The 18,922-nt window shown below is 33.1% G+C and overlaps 2 protein-coding genes across 6 annotated transcripts in view; both read left to right on the top strand.

Moving 5' to 3' along the window:
• LOC145722335 (DENN domain-containing protein 1B-like) overlaps positions 1 to 18,922 on the top strand; it is a 390,017-nt gene that overhangs the window by 243,355 nt on the left and 127,740 nt on the right. The window lies entirely within an intron of this gene.
• The window catches only part of LOC102748450 (DENN domain-containing protein 1B), a 209,341-nt gene that overhangs the window by 103,189 nt on the left and 87,230 nt on the right, over positions 1 to 18,922 (top strand). For all 5 annotated transcript variants that reach the window (XM_081824947.1, XM_081824946.1, XM_081824943.1 and 2 more), the window contains one exon: positions 11,111 to 11,180. In XM_081824947.1, the coding sequence (XP_081681073.1) occupies positions 11,111 to 11,180 (70 nt within the window). The remainder of the gene's footprint in view (positions 1 to 11,110; positions 11,181 to 18,922) is intronic.

The raw sequence follows: 18,922 nt of genomic DNA, 5'->3' as shown, positions 1-18,922 counted from the left end.
TTCAACGGTCTTGCACAATTCACAGTGCTCACCATAGCACATACCTTCCCCAATGTCTATCACCCAGCCGCCCCATCCTTCCCACCCCCCACCACTCCAGCAACCCTCAGTTTGTTTCCTGAGATTAAGAATTCCTTATATCAGTGAGGTCATATGATACATGTCTTTCTCTGATTGACTTATTTCGCTCAGCATGACACCCTCCAGTTCCATCCACGTTGTTGCAAATGGCAAGATTTTACTAGGAAATTTTTAAAAGATTGCCATCTCATGATTTTAATGGCATAACATAATTTTTGTCCTTAAAGGCAGTGTACCACGTTGAGAATAGCCAATATTTAGTTTTAATAGTGAAAGAGATAGTAGTAATGGAATTCAGCAACTTATTCAGAAAGCTGTTATAGATAGGAGAATACCTATTTTAAGCTGTAATTAATGTATGTCTGTGAAAATAATTTTAACAAATCTCTTAAGTGCTGTCGTAAGAGGAATGATGGTGTTTTGGGTCCTGGTTTGTCTATGAACAAGACCAGGTCTCCCCCACTTTAGATTTAACTTTATAATTGTTGAAAGAAAGGATAAAACTTTAAATGTACTGGAAAAAATATTGTTGATTTTAAAAATTTACTGTAGGGGCGCCTGGGTGTCTCAGTCAGTTGAGCATCCGACTCTTGGTTTCAGCTCTGATCATAATCACAGGGTGAGATTGAGCCCCATGTCAGGCTCCACACTAGGCATGGAGCCTGCTTGGGATTCTCTCTCTCTCTTTCCCTCTCTCTCTGCCCCTCCTCACCCCCTTCTAAAAAAATAAATAAATAAAAATAAAATTACTGTAGTCATAAGTGCCTTTATATGCCTACCATTGAATCTTGAGGCCAAAAAGATTGGCATCTTTGCCTGTATGATGATGAAAGATTTTGTTTGATGACAAATATAATAAGGAAATTAAAGATACCAATAATGAACTGGTAGGAATATATTTACAACCACTGTAACAGAGTTAATAGCTATGATACATAATAAGTAGCTACAAGTTAATGACACAGAACCGAATAGAAGAATAAGGAAAACATCTGAGTAATATATTCATAGAGGAAATTTAAATAGTATATATACCTGTGAATGATGCTCAGCCTTACTAAAGGTGAAAGAAATGAGCATATTAAGATTGAAAGAAATGAAATAAAAAAAAAATAAGCCTGTGGGGAAACAGACATGTCATGTCAACTGTGTGGGGGACTTTTATAAAATGACATAACCTTTAGAAGAGAAATTTAGTAGTATCTATCAGATTTATAAAATCTCATACTCCTTGACTCAGTTCTGGAATTTTAAATATCAGGAATATTCCCAGTAGTGAGCAGTAAAGTGTATATAAAGTTATTTATTATAGCATGGTTTATAATAGCAAAATAATGGGATGTAAATGTCCTTCAGTAGGAATTTTTGGTACATTCCCTGGTCAGTTCCCCCTGCCTCTACCAGAATGTTCTCTGTTTTTTTCTCTGTTTTCCACAACATGTATGGTGATTTTCTCAGTGCCTACAATAGTGCCTGACACATAATGAATTCTTAATAGATATTTGTTTAATAAATAAATTAATGAATGAATGACAAACAGAATGGAATATTATTTATCTATTGGGGAAAATTATATACTAATACAGACTCTAACTCAGAAATGTTTATGAAAAATTGTGAAATGATGAGAAGTGTCAAAGTAATATTTATGGTATGTTCTTACATTGTAAAGAACAATTTATATATGTATGTAAATGTATCTACTTTAAGAAGTAGCTGATGTGAAAAATTTATATATTAATATATGAGTGTATATACTTATAAAAAAGACTAGAAAGATAGGTCTCCAATTTTTTTTTTACTTTATACACTTCAGCATTTATCCATTTTTTTGCAATGTATGAGTCATTTTAATCATTTTCTCCCTGTCCTAAAATTCTCAGATGTTAGAACTATAAATAGCATATTAAAACTGTGGGAATTTAACCAGATCATCTTTTGTCAGGTAAAATATGTCATCTGTTTTCAGGATAGGAGATTATTTTACTAGTGTGTTTTATTACAGGCACTTCAAAGGCACTCAGTTGATCATTGTGGTATAGCAGAATTAAGAATGGAAAGGGTCGTTTCATTCTGTGTCCTTGAAATTTGGAGTCATAGTGTGTGAAAGAATGACCTTTGGAAGAGAAAAAAATATTGCTTGTGAAATGACTTTCCTGTTACCATCTTGGAGCCTGAGATTAGTGTTTCTCTGTAATTTCAACACAAAATGTTTAACATATTGGAAATGCTTTGTGAGATAGTAGGAGAAATGTTACTACATCCAATTTATTTCCTATTACTTGTTTCTCTTTCAATACTGCTCATTTCATTTCATTGTATCCTTAAGATGTAGTAGAAGAAAATTTGTTTAATTTCAATATAAAACTAAGACATAGAATTTAACTAGTAATCTTCTGAAGTGACTAGCAAAGAAGGTAGAAGAATTATCTACTGAACTATTCACAGAATTGGTTAGGGCAATCACGTCTCTTTATTTGAAGGCTAGAGGGTGTGTGTGTGTGTGTGTGTGTTTTAATTATGGACTGTGCTGCTTGCGGGGGTTATATGAGAGAATCACCTACGCTGGTATTCTGTGTACTAACTGGTGGCTGTCCAAAGCTTTGGAGTAATGTTTGCATTCAGTTTTGGGTGTGTATCCTGATCTTAGAATTCAGCCTTAATTCTAAGGCTCCTTGAGTTTAGCCTTTATTAGGGCTAAAATTTTGGAAAAATGACAAGATACTTGCATAAGCAAGACACAGAAATATATGTCTTTAACCATGTTTTTCTGATAACAAAAGTAATATGTTTTACTCAGGAAAATCTAGATGATCTAGAGAAGTTTAAAAAAGAAAATAAAGGACTTGTAACACATAACTGTTACTTAAATTTTGGTATTTCACTCTCATCATTTCTATAAGACTTGTTGAGACACATTTAAAAATCTCTCTATTGGATAGCAAACTAAATAATTAACTGTAGTCTTTAGTTACAATTTCTAAATGAATGAATGCATGTAAAGCAGTTTATAAATTGGAAAAACTGCTATGGCTTTCATAGAATCCCCTGTAAGTGCTGAGAGTTTTTGAACATGCTCAATCTGATAGTTGGTCATTTCACTTTTCTAATTCCTTGAAAGTTGAGATTTAGCACAAAGATGATTTCCTTTCTGATTATGATTTTTAAAATTAGTTACTTATATCTTTACCTGGAATATATTATGTCTTTTGAATATGAAAAATCTTAATACCTTGTCCATGAAGCTGTCTCATACGCAAAATTAGTGCATTTATATTGAAACATACAATATTCTTAGGTATTCTATTGTGAAATAATACCGGATTGGTTATATAGGGATCATTCTCATTAAATGATTTAAGATTCTTAGATAGAAATTAGTATTTCTCCTGTTGTCTTTATAATATCCTGCTAAAGACTTTAATTTTTTTCTACCATGATTGAATGTATCTTAACAAAAAAAAAATCTTTTCATTCATATTACATTCTAGTATTTGTATTTTAATGAGCTAAGTTTAAAATGAAAAATATAAATGTCTCTTGAGTTTTGTTGATATTGAACAGTTTCAAATATTTCAGGTCTTTAAAGATAGTCATAATGAAAATGAGATACATTTAAGGATGGTTAAAATTTTTAATACAAGGTAAAATCAGGTACAAAAGTTGAGGTGTAATTTTGAATTTTCAGCCATGGTTGTATGCTTTAGCTTCTTCCATGACTTGTCTATCCTAGTTTAACAGGATTTCAAAAATATTCTGAGATATTACTAATTTAAATCTTGCCATTGTTTGTATTTAGAATTGCTTTCACAGGCTAACAAAAATGCAAGAAGTAACTTTTTTTTCCTAATTTGATTAACATAATTTTAGAACTATAAAATTGTTGTGAAGGGTTCAAAATGAAATACCCTAATAAGGAAGACAGATTGATGTTTAGGGCCTTTGTAGTCCCCTCCCGCTCCTCCCCCCCACCTTTAACTCATACCAAACTTGAAGCTTTCACACTCTTCCTTTGGGCAAATCCCTTAGAAGCAGAATGTTTCAATTTTACACATTTTGTGTCAATTTTCCAGACAGAAAAACAGCCTCTAGACATTAGACGTTTTTCTACGGAAAGGCAGTTTCCTTAGTTTTATTTGATTGCTATAAGTTAAGGTTCCTGCTGATCACTTAGACTGTTAGTGGTTACTTGACTATTTGACAAAAAACATTTCCTTTCCTTTATTTAACCTTTGACTTTTGAATGTAAAAGTTTTATCAGCTCTATAGTGGAAGCACAAGTGTGGGGGAGGTCTTCTTACTGCCACAAAGTGGATTCATGACTTTGTATGTACTCTGTTTTGCCTTATGTCTTTACAAAAAATTAAGAAAATAGTCTTATAATTAAACTTTGAAGGATCTCTTGCCTTTTTAAAAAACAATTGGTCTTAATGTTTTACATTTATATATGTTTGCAAGACTATAAGGGTCACAGTTATTCTTTGTTAAAGAAATGACATGTTCAGTTTTATAAGATTCAGGTAAAATAAATTAAGTCATTAGAGTGTGTTGAGTACATTTTTTTACCTTTCTAGGATTTTTGTGGTTGGTTGTAAGAAGACAAATTTTGATTGTCTTGGGGTCTATAAAATTTAGTGAAAAAAAATTTTAACTTATTGATAATCAGTTTAAGGGCTTATATGTTAGTTAGAAATAGCTTTGAACATATATTGTTTGAAAATTATCTAAAAAGCCACAAAAATAAAAACATGAGAATAACATTTCTTACCCAGCGAGGTAAGCTTATGTAATTTATAATGTTTTATAAATCTATAAATAACATTTATAATATATATGTTATTTTTGCCACACATTTTGTCTTTAAAGTTTACAATGGAATCTTATTAAAATATTTGAATTATTGACTACTTGTATACTCCAAACCGTTTTCTTTGTCATATAAAAGAATGAGCAGGACTTCCTGTTGAGTAGTTGCTCCATGTCAAAGATTGTGAATTCAGTTACTTACAGGGACCAGGAAGGGATTCAAATGAGATATATAGGTCTGACAATTAGAAGTTGGGATTAGTGTGGTGATCCAGGTAGGACATGCCATATCCAAAGACAGAAGCCATTACTCAGCTCTAGGTACTTGTTACAGAGTGAAAAATGTGTGACTAGTATTGCCAGTTCTTTTGATTTTTAAGAGGAGCAAAAAATCTGGATTTTTAAGTGAATTATCTCAGATTTAGAAGTTGGCAACTTATTCAATTAAACAAGGGAGTGTTGACTAAGCAAATATGCCCATGGGCTAGAGATAGTCTGCAAGTAGCCAGTTTGCACACTCTACTCTAGATGCTATTGTTTATTAGCAACAGAAAATGTCCCAGCTTCCCTGACATTTCTAGGAGCACAACTAGGTTATAGAATAGCTCCACTTTGATATGTGATGTTTTGTTAAGAAATGTGAATGATATGTAGTCTTCAGAAGGAGCTGTTATCACCAAGAATCAGTACATGTTCACAAAGTACATGTTGTGTGTAACTAAAGTCAGTTCTTTATGACACTGGTGTATCAGGCAGTGTTGTAGAAATTTGAATCTGTTCTACTTCCTGTCATAAACAAATTATATATAGAGAAAAATATTGGCTAGACAATAGATAATGAAGTTATGAGTCCTCTTAGTGGTTAAAGTATCATACTTAGATTTTTGGTAAATAGACATGATTTTTGGGAGGAATCTTGTACCATATTCAGGCCATGTCCTTTTATCCACAGTGATGAATATAGAAGCAGTACTAAAATCTACAATTGGAAGGAATTACCAATACATTAGATGAAAGAATTAAACAGATCTTTATCTGCTGAAAAATTTGCCCATATGAGCAAAATATCATTTAAAAGGCATAAAGATAATGCTCTGAACATTAGTTAGATAAACAAATTTTGAAAGATAGAATTTGCTTCAGTGGATAGAAATTATAAGTAGACTGATTTAAGATTAAACCAGAATATATTTTGTCATAGTTCATTTAGCTGCCTGAAAATGTCTGGTCATTGGACATGTTTATTCAAAGACTGGATATTATAGAACTGCATGGCTGCATTGGGTGATGGGCTATTTACAGTGGACCCCTGAGCAAATATTGCTCAGTCAGATTGACCAGAGTTCTAATCCCAGGCTTGCCATCTGGCAGCTTTGTGACCCTGGATAAGTTGTTTTACTTTAGTCAATTATACATTATGGCATTATTTTAATAATTAAATGAGATAATACATACAAAGTACCTAGCATGTTTTCATACATATAGTTAGTGCTTAAGAAGTTTTATTCCCTATTCTTCCAATTATCTTAACATATAGAGTCTTATTCTTAGATTTTGCTCTGTACTCCCTAGATGGACATAGAATTGACTAGTGAGTCATATTGCCCAAATAGAAATAACAGAGCATCATGGAGCCTTAGAGATGACTATGAGAAATATGCCAAGTGTAAACTTTGTCGCCGTAGTTTTTTAAAAAATAATGTTAGTCTGGGCACCTGGGTGGCTCAGTTGGTTAAGCGACTGCCTTCGGCTCGGGTCATGATCCTGGAGTCCCGGGATTGAGTCCCACATCAAGCTCCCTGCTCAGCAGGGAGTCTGCTTCTCCCTGTGACTCTTCCCCCTCTCATGCTCTCTCTATCATTCTCTCTCTCTCAATAAACAAATAAAAAATAATGTTAGTCTGATTTATAGGTGAAATCATATTAGAGGTAGTTATAAAACATCACAGTGTCTAGCAGTGCTATAAACATAATAGAGTTGAGTGTTGAATTTGATGATTAAGAAAATGACTATGAGAACAAAATCTAGCATATCTTGAATCAAGAGCAAACATAGCCTGGTACCAGGATGAAATTCAGCCAGAGTTGGTATTCTTGAAGATTACAAAAAATAGCAGTAATTATATAGATAACAAAACATTTTGCACAAATAAGAACTATTAAATTTTGAGAAGTGACCTATATATTAATTATTTAATTCAATCTGTTTTATTTTCAAAAACAGTTAAATAATCTTACAGATAAATTGTATTTATATAAGTTAGCTTTTATAAAAACTGTTTCAGTTAATCCTCACAATTTGAAAGAAAATTGAGAGGGGAAGATAACTAATGAAAACTAATAATGTAAAGATGAGAAAACCAGAACACCAAAAAGAGTATTTGTGCTGTTGGTGGGAATGCAAACTGGTGCACCACTGTGGAGAATAATATGGGGATTCCTCAAAAAGTTAAAAATAGAACTACTCCATGATCCAGCAGTCACACTACTGGGTATTTATCCAAAGCATACCAGAACACTGATTCAAAGGGATACACACACTTCTATGTTTATAGCAGCATTATTTCTAATAGCCAGGATATGGAAGCAGCCCAAGTGTCCATCGATAGATGAATGGATGAAGATGTGGTATATATAATGGAATATTATTCAGCTGTAAAAAAGTCTGAACTCTTGCCATTTGCAACGACATGGATGGAGCTAGAGAGTATAATGCTAAGTGAAATAAGCCAAAGACAAATATCATATGATTTCACTCATATGTGGAATTTAAGAAACAAAGCAAACAGTAAAGGGAAAAAAATAAGAGAGAGAGAGGGAGAAAAAGACAAAGCAAGAAATAGACTCTTAATTACAGAGAACAATCTGATGTTACCAGAGGGGAGGGTGGTTGGGGGTTGGATTAAATTGTAATGTGGATTAAGGAGTGTACTTGTGATGAGTACCAGGTGATGTATGGAACTTTTGATTTACTGTATTGTACACCTGAAGCTAATATAACACTGTATGTTAACTAACTGGAATTAAAATAAAAACTTAAAAAAAGACAAAAAGAGTGTTAAGGTATTTTGTGTAGAAAAAATATCATCTCAGTAATAACTTACGAGATAATTATGAGGTGTTTATTATAATTTTTATTTTTATAGTGGTCCAAGAAAGAAGAATTAAGGTTAAAAAGGCTTCACATTATTTGAGTAAGATGGAAATGACAATGTAAGGATTAACAGGTAGACATGCAACCATTTAAAATCAATAAATTTTGCTTTATCTAGAAATTCTTGAGAGCAAGACAGAAATAGACCAGCATGCTCCTTGAATAGATTAGATCTCATCTTATGTGAACATATAGATCTGAACTACATGACATACTGAAATTTTCCTGAAATAACACTTTCTTCAGGCCATTAAAAGTTGAAATATGAATATGAAATGCTTGCAAATGAAAGAAATGGCACTCTGTCCAATGAACTGTAGTGTGTCTTAGTAGAAGGACATTCTCCATGGAAATTATTTCATTGAGTTATTAATGAGTGTAGAAAATAAGATATGGCATTGAGTTGAAAATTTAAAAATAGTATTAATAATCTTTTTCTTTTTTTGTGAGAGGTATAGTAGAATAGCTATCTAAGCACTAGAGTTAAAGAGTTGAATCATTTAAATATGAAAGTTGAGAATACCAGTACTAACTTCTGGTTAGTTAGTGTTAGGCTGTAGACTGGTTGCTCTTTAAGCCTTTGTACAATTTATTCTTAGATTTAATTGTTCTTCCATGGGATTAGGTTCGTCTCCTATTATAGTGTTCACTCTCTCATTTTGTCAAAGCCATCTTTTAGTAGTTTCCCCAAAATAGTACAAAAGTGGTAAAGTTTTGAGTCCTAGCATGACTGAAAATGTTGCTAATCTAGCTCCATACTTGAGTGGTATTTTCTCTGGGCAAAAGGATTTAACCTCTGCATTTTGAAGGCATAATCTTCTCACTTTCTGGGATTGCTGTTGAGAGGTTCAGTGGCATTTTGAACTTAATGCCTTTGTATGTTACCTGTTTTTTCTCTTTGGAAATTCTTAGGTGCTTTTCTGTCCCCTATATTGGAATTTCACTGTGATACTCATTTATTTTATAGTTCACCCAGTGGCACTCTCAATGTGGACATTCATATCTAAAGTTCTGGGAATTTTTCCAGTAACTTTTAAAAAGAAATTTTCATTCCCATTTTCCCTCTTTTCTTTCTTTTTGGAACTACTGTTAGTCAGCTACGTAATTGTTGAGATTGATGCCTGATATATTAATATTTATTCTCCTATTGTTCATTGGTTTATCTCTTTATTCTAGTTGCTAGGAGATATTCTTGATTTAGTTTCTAATCTTTCTATCAATTTTAATTTTTTTCAACTTTTATATTTTGAATGTCTAAAAGTTCTTTCTTGTCTAAAATATTTTTCACCTTTTTTTTTCAGATTTCATTTTGTTTAATAGTATCCTGTTCTTTATTCAGCTCCCAAGAATATTAATGATAACTTTGTAGAGTTCTCATCTGTTGCTTGTATTGTCTGTGTTTATTTGGAGTTCCTTTTATGTTTGTATTCATGTATATATATTTTCTCAAATATCTGGTGGTTGGACTCTTCATTTATATTTAAGATAGAGGCACTAAACTGAATTAGAAACTTTTTATGCAGTGGTGGATTTCATTCCAAGAAAATAGGACCTCTGAGGGTTTTTTTTTTTCTTTGAGAGATTCCCAGATCAGTGTTTCCAGATCCTTTGGGAGGGGGGTGGTGAATGCAAATATACTGGCTACTGGTCATTTTCCCTTCTATTGGCACCTAGGTTTTGGTGTTCTGTCTTTTGCTAAGTCAGTTATCATTCTTTGTTTCCTTTTCATCTCTATGAAACCATTCACCTGTGTTGCTCTCTATTGCTTTTTTCTTCATTTCTCTTGTCCTTATTAATTTATACCCTTTTTATTCATTTACTGTCATTTTAGTGCCATTTCCAAAGGGCATAGAGATAAATGGATGTCTTTGATATGCTAGATTTAACCAGAAGTTAGTAGATATTTTAAAATATCACAGGAATCTTTTATATCATTACTTAGTATTTATGATTATTATTTTAAAGAACTCTTAACAATTCTGCTGAATAAAGATACTGTGCTTTACCCAACTGTTCTTCTGTTGTGACTTTAGGTTACTCTTGAATCAAAAAGCATCTTTCATAGCCATTAATAAAACAGACATTATGTGAAAAAATGCAGATAGAATGTTGTTTTTCTAAGCTCTATTCATTGATTTTTAAATTTTAAATCTGTTATATACATTTACTCTTGTCAAAATACAGTTATGTAGTAAAAGCATTACACTGTTTTCTCTTAGAAAGTAACCTGTTGTAGTAATTCTTAGAAAAAAAATGAATATTTGTTGATACTTAACTATACTGGTGTTTTTGTGGTTTACTATACTTCTATGTGAAAAGCATACATTTTAATAAACAATTAAACCTTTGGATAGATTTTAAATATACTGATATCTTAATTTGTTAATAAAGAGTATGGATTTTTTGGGTATAATTGAATTTTAGACTTAGTATTTTGCTTTCATAAAAATTAGTTGTATTTGTGTCTAGTAAAATAAATCAAAATGAATTTTTAGTTATATATATTTTTACAATATTTAAAATAGGCTTTCTGTTATTTATATTGATGTTTACTTTGAAATTTATCATCCTACTTGAACATCAGTTTCAAAATAATTGAATAATTAGGCACATAATTCTATTGTATTATATACTCACTTCAGTAATCATTAATAACAAGATTGTATCTTTATTTTGAAAGCTTTTTAAAATTAGTTTTTATTTTGTGTTATATTTTATTACAGTGGTTAGCTTTTATTCTATGAGTGCTTTTGGTACATTCATACCATGCATACCATGATATAGGATTGAATAATTTTACTGCAGACAAAACAGAAGTGTGTAGTGCATAACTTTTATAATAGAACTTTGGGTGATCATTATGTTGTGAAAGCTAGTAATAAATAATATGTAAAATTTTACTGTAACAGTAAGGAGAACATGGGTATAGTTCTTCTCTGCCATCCAGGATTAAGTTTGAAATAATACATATTTAATGTTTGCCATCTCTTTTCTTGACTCTAAATAATATATACATATACATTTTTAAAAGGTTTTTTGTTATTGTTGTTTTGTTTTTTGTTTTTTACAGTTACCTGCCATGGTTTGAAGTATATTACAAGCTTCTTAATACTCTGGCAGATTACTTGGCTAAGGAACTGGTAAGCTATGTTTTTTTCCCCAATTTTTTCTAATGTTGTAAAATACACATAACATAAAGTTTACCATTTTAACTATCCTGAAGTGTACAGCTCTGTGTCATTAAGCACATTCACATTGTTCTGTGCCACCATCAGCATGATCATCTCTAGAACTTTTCTATCTTCCCAAATTGAAACTCTGTGCCCCACTGAACAACTTTCCTTTCTCCTCCCCTGAGTCCCTGGCAACAATCATTGTATTTTTGGCCTGCATGAATTTGACTGTGTACCTCATGTAAGTAGAATCATATAATACTTGTTCTTCTGTAACTAGCTTATTTCCCTTAGCACATTTTCAGGGTTCATCCATGTTGTAGCAGGTGTTAGAATGTCTTTCTTTTTTAAGGCTGAATAAAATTTCATTATATGTGCTCACCACATTTTATTGATCTGTTCATCTATAGATGAGCAATTGGGCTGCTTCTACCTTTTGGCTGTTGTGGACAGTGCTGTTAGGAACATGGGGGTACAAATATCTGTTTGAGTCTCTGTATTCAGTTCTTTTGAGTATATACCCAGAAGTGGAATTGCTGAATAATATGGTAATTCTATGTTTAATTTTTTGAAGGACTGCCATAATATTTTTCACATGGTGTCACCATTTTACTTTCCCAGCAGCAACACACAAGGTTCCAATTTCCCTACATCCTCCCCAACACCTGCTATTTTCTGTTTTTGTTTTATTGAAGTATTATTTACATACAGTATATTAATTTCAGGTGTACAGCATAATAATTTGACATTTGTGTACATTGTGAAATATTATTACAGTAACTCTAGTTAGCATCTGTCATTACCAGCTATACAAAGTTACAGATTTTGTGTGTGTGTGAAATGGGAACTTTTAAGATTTACTTTCTTAGTATCTTTCAAATTTGCAACAATATTATTGACTGTAGTCACCATGCTGTACATTATATGCCCTTCACTTATTTATGTTGTAAGTGGAAGTTTGTACCTCTTGATGCCTTCACCCATTTCACCCATCCCCCAACTTTTTCCACTCCAACAACCATCAATCTAATCTGTTCTCTGTATCTATGAGTTTTACTTTGTTTTGTTTTATTTTGTCTGTTTGCTTTGTTTTTTAGATTCCACATGTAAGTCAAATCATATGGTGTTTGTCTTGCTCTGACTTATTTCACTTAGCATAAGTGCCCTCAGGGTTCAATTATGTTGTCACAAATGGAGAGATTTTGTTCATTTTTAATGGCTGAATAGTATTCCACTGTGTGTGTGTGTGTGTGTGTGTGTGTGTGTGTGTGTACACTACCTCTTTATCCATTCATCCATTGATGGACACTTAAGTTGTTTCCATGTCTTGGCTATTGTAAATCATGCCTCACTGGACATAGAGGTGCATGTATATTTTCAAATTAGTGTTCTTTTGTTCTTCAGATAAATATCCAGAGATGGAGTTGCTGGATCACATAGCAGTTCTAGTTTTGGTTTTTTGAGGAACCTCCAAACGGTTTTCTGTAGTGGCTGCACCAGTTTACATTTTTAGCCGTAGTGCACAAGGGTACACATCCTTTTCTCATCCTTGCCTATACTTGTTATTTCTTGTCCTTTTTGCAGTAACCATTATGACAGGTGTAAGGTGATAACTCATTGTGCTTTTGATTTGCATTTCCCTAATGATTAGTGATGTTGAGCATCTTTTCATGTACCTATTGGCGATTTATATGTGTTCTTTGGAAAAATGTCTATTCACATCTTCAGCCCATTTTAAAATCATTGTTTATTTTTTTGTTATTGAGTTGTATGAGTTCTTTATGTATTTTGGATATTAAACCCTTATTGGATGCATGATTTGCAAGTATCTTCTATTCAGTATATTACCTTTTAATTTTGTTGATGGTTTCTTTTACTGTGCTTTTTAGTTTAATGTAGTCTCATTTTCTTACTTTCTTTTTTCTTTTCTTTTTTTTTGCTTTTGTTGCCATTGACTCTGAAGTCAGTTCCAAAAATTATCTCCAAGACCCATGTCAAGGAGCTTACTGCATATGTTTTCTTTTAGGAGTTTTATAGTTTCTGCTCTTATATTCATGTCTTTAACCAATTTTGAGTTCATTTTTATGTGTGGTACAAGATAGTGGTCTAGTTTCATTCTTTTGCATATGACTGTCCAGTTTTCCCAACACCATTTATTAAAGAGAATGTCCTTTTTCCATATTCTTGCCTCCTTTGTGATAAATTAATGACCATGTATGTGTGGCTCTCTGTTCCTTCCCATTGATTTTTGTCTGTTTTTTTTGCCAGTAGCATACTGTTTTGATTACTGTATCTTGGTAATATAGTTTGAAATCAGGAGCATGATGCCTTTAGCTTTGTTGTTCTTTCTCAAGATTCCTTTGGCTATATGGGATCTTTTGTGTTCCATACAAATTTTTGAATTATTTGTTCTAATTCTGTGAAAAATGACATTAGAATATTGATAGGGACTATATTGAATCTGTAGATAAAATGGGTAAAATGGATATTTTAACGTGTTCTTTTAATCCACAAGACCAGATTATCTTTCCATTTATAGTGTCTTCTTCAATTTCTTTCATCAGTGTCTTATAGTTTTTAATGTATAGGTCTTATACCTCCTTGGTTAAAATTTTTCCTAGGTATTTTATTCTTTTGATGCAATTATAAATGGGATTGTTTTCTTGATTTCTCTTTCTGATAGTTCACTGTTAGTATAGAAACACGACATATTTTTATATATTGATTTTGTATCCTGCAACTTTGCTAAATTTGTTTATTAGTTCTAACAGGTTTTTTTTTTTGGTGGCATCTATAGGGTTTTCTCTCTATATAGAAAATCATGTCATCTACAAATAGTGACAGTTTTACTTCTTCCTTTCCAACTTGAATGTCTCATTTCTTTTTCCTGCCTACTTGTTCTAGCTAGTACTTTGAATACTATTTTGAATAAAAGTGGTGAGAGTGGGCATACTTGTCTTAGTCCTGATCTTAAAGGAAAACTTTCAGCTTTTTACTGTTGAGTATGATATTAGCTGTGGACTTGTCATATATGGCCTTCATTATATTGAGGTACATTCTGTCTATACCCACTTTGTTGAAAGTTTTTGTCATAAATCGATGTTGAATTTTGTCAGATGCTTTTTCTGCATCTATTGAGATGATCATATGATTTTTATCTTTCATTTTGTCAATGTGGTATATCATATTGATTGATTTGCGGATGTTAAACCATCCTTGCATCCCTAGAATAAATCCCAAATGATTATGGTGGATCGTCCTCTTAATGTACTGTTGAATTTGATTTGCTTATATTTTGTTGAGGATTTTTGCATCTCTGTTTATCAGGGATATTGGCTTGTAATTTTCTTTTTTGTGTTGTTTTTGCTTGGTGTTGGTATCAGGGTAATATTGACCTCATAAAATGAGTTTGGGAACATTCCCTCCTTTTCAGTTATTTGGAGAGTTCAAGGAGGATTGATATTAAATCTTCTTTGAATGTTTGGTATAATTCACATGAGTAACCATCTGGTCTTGGACTTCTGTTTGTTGGAGTTTTTGATTACTCATTCAGTCTTCTTACTAGTAATCAGTCTATTTAGATTTTCTATTTCTTCATGATTCGGTCTTGGAAGACTGTAAATTTATAGGAATTTATCGATTCCTTCTAAGTTGTTGAATTTGTTGGCATAAAATTGTTTTAAGTAATCTCTTATGATCATTTATATATTTCTTTGGTGTGAGTTGTATCTTCTTTTATTTTTGATTTTATTTATTTGAGAACGCTTTCTTTTTTTCCTTGTAAGTCTAGCTAAAGTTTGTCAATTTTGTTTCTATTTTTAAAGAACAACTCTTAGTTTCACTGATCTTTTCTATCACTTTTTTAGTCCCTATTTCATTTATATGTGCTCTGATGTTTATTATTTCCTCCCTTCTACTAATTTGGGGCTTCATTTGTTGTTTTCTTAGGTTTTTTTAGGTGCAAAGTTAGTTTGTATACCCGATATATTTCATATTTCATGTGGTAGGTTTATATCACTATAAACTTTAAAACTATTTTGCTACATCCTGTAGATTTTGGTGTGTTGTATTTTCATTTGTTTCAAGGTATTTTTTTAATTTCTTTTTTTTATTTCTTCATTGAACCATTGGTCGTTCAGTAGTATGTTGTTTAATCTCCATATATTTGTGATTTTTCCAGTTTTCTTCTTGTAATTGACATCTAGTTTTGTACCATTTTGGTTGGAATAGATGTTTGATGTGGTTTTCTTGAATATATTGAGACGTGTTTTGTAGCCTAACATATGAAATATCCTGGAGATTGTTTCATGTACACTTGAAAAGAATGTGTATTCTGCTGTTTGGGGATGTAATATTCTTTATATATATATATATATATCCCATCTGATCTAATGTGTCTCTTAAGGCCAGTGTTTCCTTATTGATTTCCTGTTTGGCTGATCTATTCTTTGATGTAACTGGGGTATTAATGTCTCCTGCTATTATTGTACTGCTGTCATTTCTCTCTTTACAAATGTTATATCTTCTTGCTGGATTGACCCCTTTGTCATTATGTAATGCCCATCTTTGTCTTTTATTACATTCTTTGTTTCAAAGCCTATTTTGTCTAAGTATAGCTACCGCACTTTCTTTTGGTTTCCTTTTTTCATGAAATATCTTTTTCCATTCCTTCACTTCCAGTCTGTGTGTGTTATTACATATGATGTGAGTCTCTTGTAGGCAGCATACAGATAGGCCTAGTTTTTTTTTCTTTAATTATTTAGCCACTTTGTACTTCTTGATTGGAGAATTTATTCCATTTACATTTAAAGTAATTATATATACTTATGTAATTATTGCCATTTTGTTTGTTTTCTGGCTGTTCTGTAGTTCTTCTCTGTTTTGGTCTTCTCTTGCTTTCTTCCTTGTTGATTTGATGGATTTATATTGCTGTATACTTCAATTCCTTTTTCATTTTCTTTTGTGAATCTACTATAGGGTTTTGCTTTGTGGTTACGATGAGGCTTACATATAACAGCTTATATACATATACGTATTTTAAGTTGATAGCAACTTAAGTTTGAATGCATTTTAAAACTAAATTTTTACCTGCCTCCCCATAAAAACATGTTTTAGCTTTTATTTTAATTTTTTTAGTGAGAGAGACTGCATGTGGGGAGGGGCAGAGAGAAAGAGAATCGTAAGCAGGCTCCACACTCAGTGCACATGAAGCCTGACGCAGGGCTTGATCTCTTGACTCTGAGATTATGACCTGAGCCAAAATCAAGAGTCAGACATTTAGCCAACTGAGCCACCCTGGTGCCCCTATATTTTATGCTTTTGATGTCAATTTTAAATCTTTTTATTTTATATATCCCTTAACTAATTATTGTGGTTATAGTTATTTTCACTACTGTTGCCTTTTAATCTTCATACTAGTTTTATAAGTGTTTAATCTACTACCTTTACAATGTATTTACCAATGAGATTTTTACTGTCATCCGTTTTCTTAATAATTATACCCTTTCTTTTCAGCTTAGAGAAATCTCTTTAATATTTTTTGTAGGGCCAGGTTAGTGGTGTTGAATTCCTTTAGCTTTTGTTTGTCTGGAAAGCTCTTTATCTCTACTTCTAACTTGAGTGAAAACCTTGCCAGGTAAAGTGTTCTTGGTTGGAAGTTTGTTTTTCCCCAGCACTTTGAATGTGTCATGCCATTTTCTTCTGGCCTGCAAAGTTTCTGCTGAGAAATCTGCTGATAGCATTATGGGGGTTCCTTTGTAACAAGTTGTTTTTCTCTTGCTGCTTTTCAGATTCTCTAAATTTTGATATTTTAATTATGTTTCTTGGTATGCATCTTTTTAGGTTCATCTTGTTTGGAAGTCTCTGGGCTTCCTGGGTCTGGATATCTGTTTTCTTTCCCAGGTTAAGGACGTTTTCAGCTATTAGTTTTTCAAATAAGTTTCAAATAAGTTTTCTGTCCCCTATAATATAGATGTTATTCTGCTTGATATTGTCCACAGGTCCTTTAAGCTATCTTTACTTTTTAAAATTATTTTTTTCATTTTGCTGATTTGTTTGGGTGAGTTCCACTGCCCTATCTTCCAGATCACTGATTATGGTCTGCTGTTGAACCTCTCTAGTGAATTTTTCAGTTTAGTTATTGTTCTGTGACTTCTATTTGGTACTTTCTTATATTTTCTCTTTTTGAAATTCTTGCTGTGTTCATCCACTGCTCTCCTAATTTCAGTGAGTAACCATTACTTTGAGCTCTTTATCAGGTAAATTACTCATTTCCACTTCTTGTAGGTTTTTTTTTTCTGGAGCTTTATCTTGTTCTTTCATTTGGAATATAAATTTCTGTTTCCTCATTTTGGTTGGCTTTCTATTCTGTGCATTAGATGAAATAGCTATCTCTCTCATTCTTGAAAGAATGACCTTGTGTGGATGAACCTTATCATACAACCCTTCCCTAGCTCTGAGTTGTCTCTTGAACCTTTGTGATTGTCTAAGCAGCCTGATTTATTATTGATAGCTCCTAGTTGTTGAGATAGTGCCACATTCTCTGAATGTTCCAGAGGGAGGGATCTATCAGCCCCTAGTTCCAGGCAGCAGCTTTAAAGGTATGTGAATAGTTTTGCAGGACAGTAGTCAGAAAGACTGCTGATCTTCAGAACAGTCTGGAGGCATACTCTCGGTGACAGTGGCAAAGAGTGTGGCTTCACACAAGTGTATGAACTTCTTTCAGGGAGGTACCGTGAGCTGCAGCAAGGCCAAGGAAGAGTGCAAAGATGATATCCCCTGGCCTGTGTTCACTGAGAGTACATTGATAGCCTCTAGATGTGTGGTAATCCTAAAGTGTGCCCCTCAATAGAAGCTCCAGGATAAGTAAATAGGAAGACTGTGTTTCCTTCTGCTGTTTGTAGTGCCCTGGGCGTGGTAGCCTGCCAATAACTTTCTCTTCTATTATTTCAGACCTGTGGGGCCCAGAAACATAATTCTCCCTGGCCACCAGAGCCAGGTGTTCAAGGGGCATCCCCTGTGTAGGCTGTGAATTCCTGCTGGCTCTGGTGGGGCTGCAGGGATGGTACAGGGCCAGGATGTCCCCACCACTAGAAAGGTAGAGGGAGAAAGCAGAAATGACACCCACCAGCACCTCTAATCTGGAGAGAGTTTAAATAAGCTCCTCCTCCTCTGGCAGATGCTTTAAGATTAGCAAATGAATCTCCTTCATGTAGGTCCAGGTGCTCTTCATACTCCTGCTTTTGTGCTTGGTCCTGAGGCAGGTGGGTCTGCATGAGTTCTTTAAGAGTAGAGTAGAAGCTCTATTCCCTACAACTCTTTGTTCTCCTTGATGTAAGCCCTGTTGGTTTTCAAATCCAGACATTTGGGGAGCTCATCTCTCTGGTGCAGGTCTGAAGAGTTGAGGTACCTGGTTTGTGTCACAAGCCCCTTGCTTATCAGGGAGAAACTCCTTGAGATCCCTCCTGATTGTTGGTCACCACATGGTGGATGGGATTTTGGATGAGACCATATCTCTCTCTCTTCTACATTTCTCAATGTGGTTCTTTTATACTTTGTTGTGCAGGAGCTATTTAGCTAGTTTTCAGGTATTTTTCTGAGGGAATTATTTCATATGTAGCTGTAGATTTGCTGTGTCCATAGGAGGAGGTGAAATCAGGACTTATTCTGCCCTCTTGAAATGCCTCCTTGTTTTGTTTTTATTATAGCCA

This window comes from Leptonychotes weddellii, chromosome 6 (assembly GCF_054177405.1).
Source record: "Leptonychotes weddellii isolate Sample4059 chromosome 6, ASM5417740v2, whole genome shotgun sequence".
Lineage (NCBI taxonomy): Eukaryota > Metazoa > Chordata > Mammalia > Carnivora > Phocidae > Leptonychotes > Leptonychotes weddellii.
The sequence above is the reverse complement of the archived record's forward strand: the minus strand, read 5'-3'. Positions and strand labels throughout refer to the sequence as shown.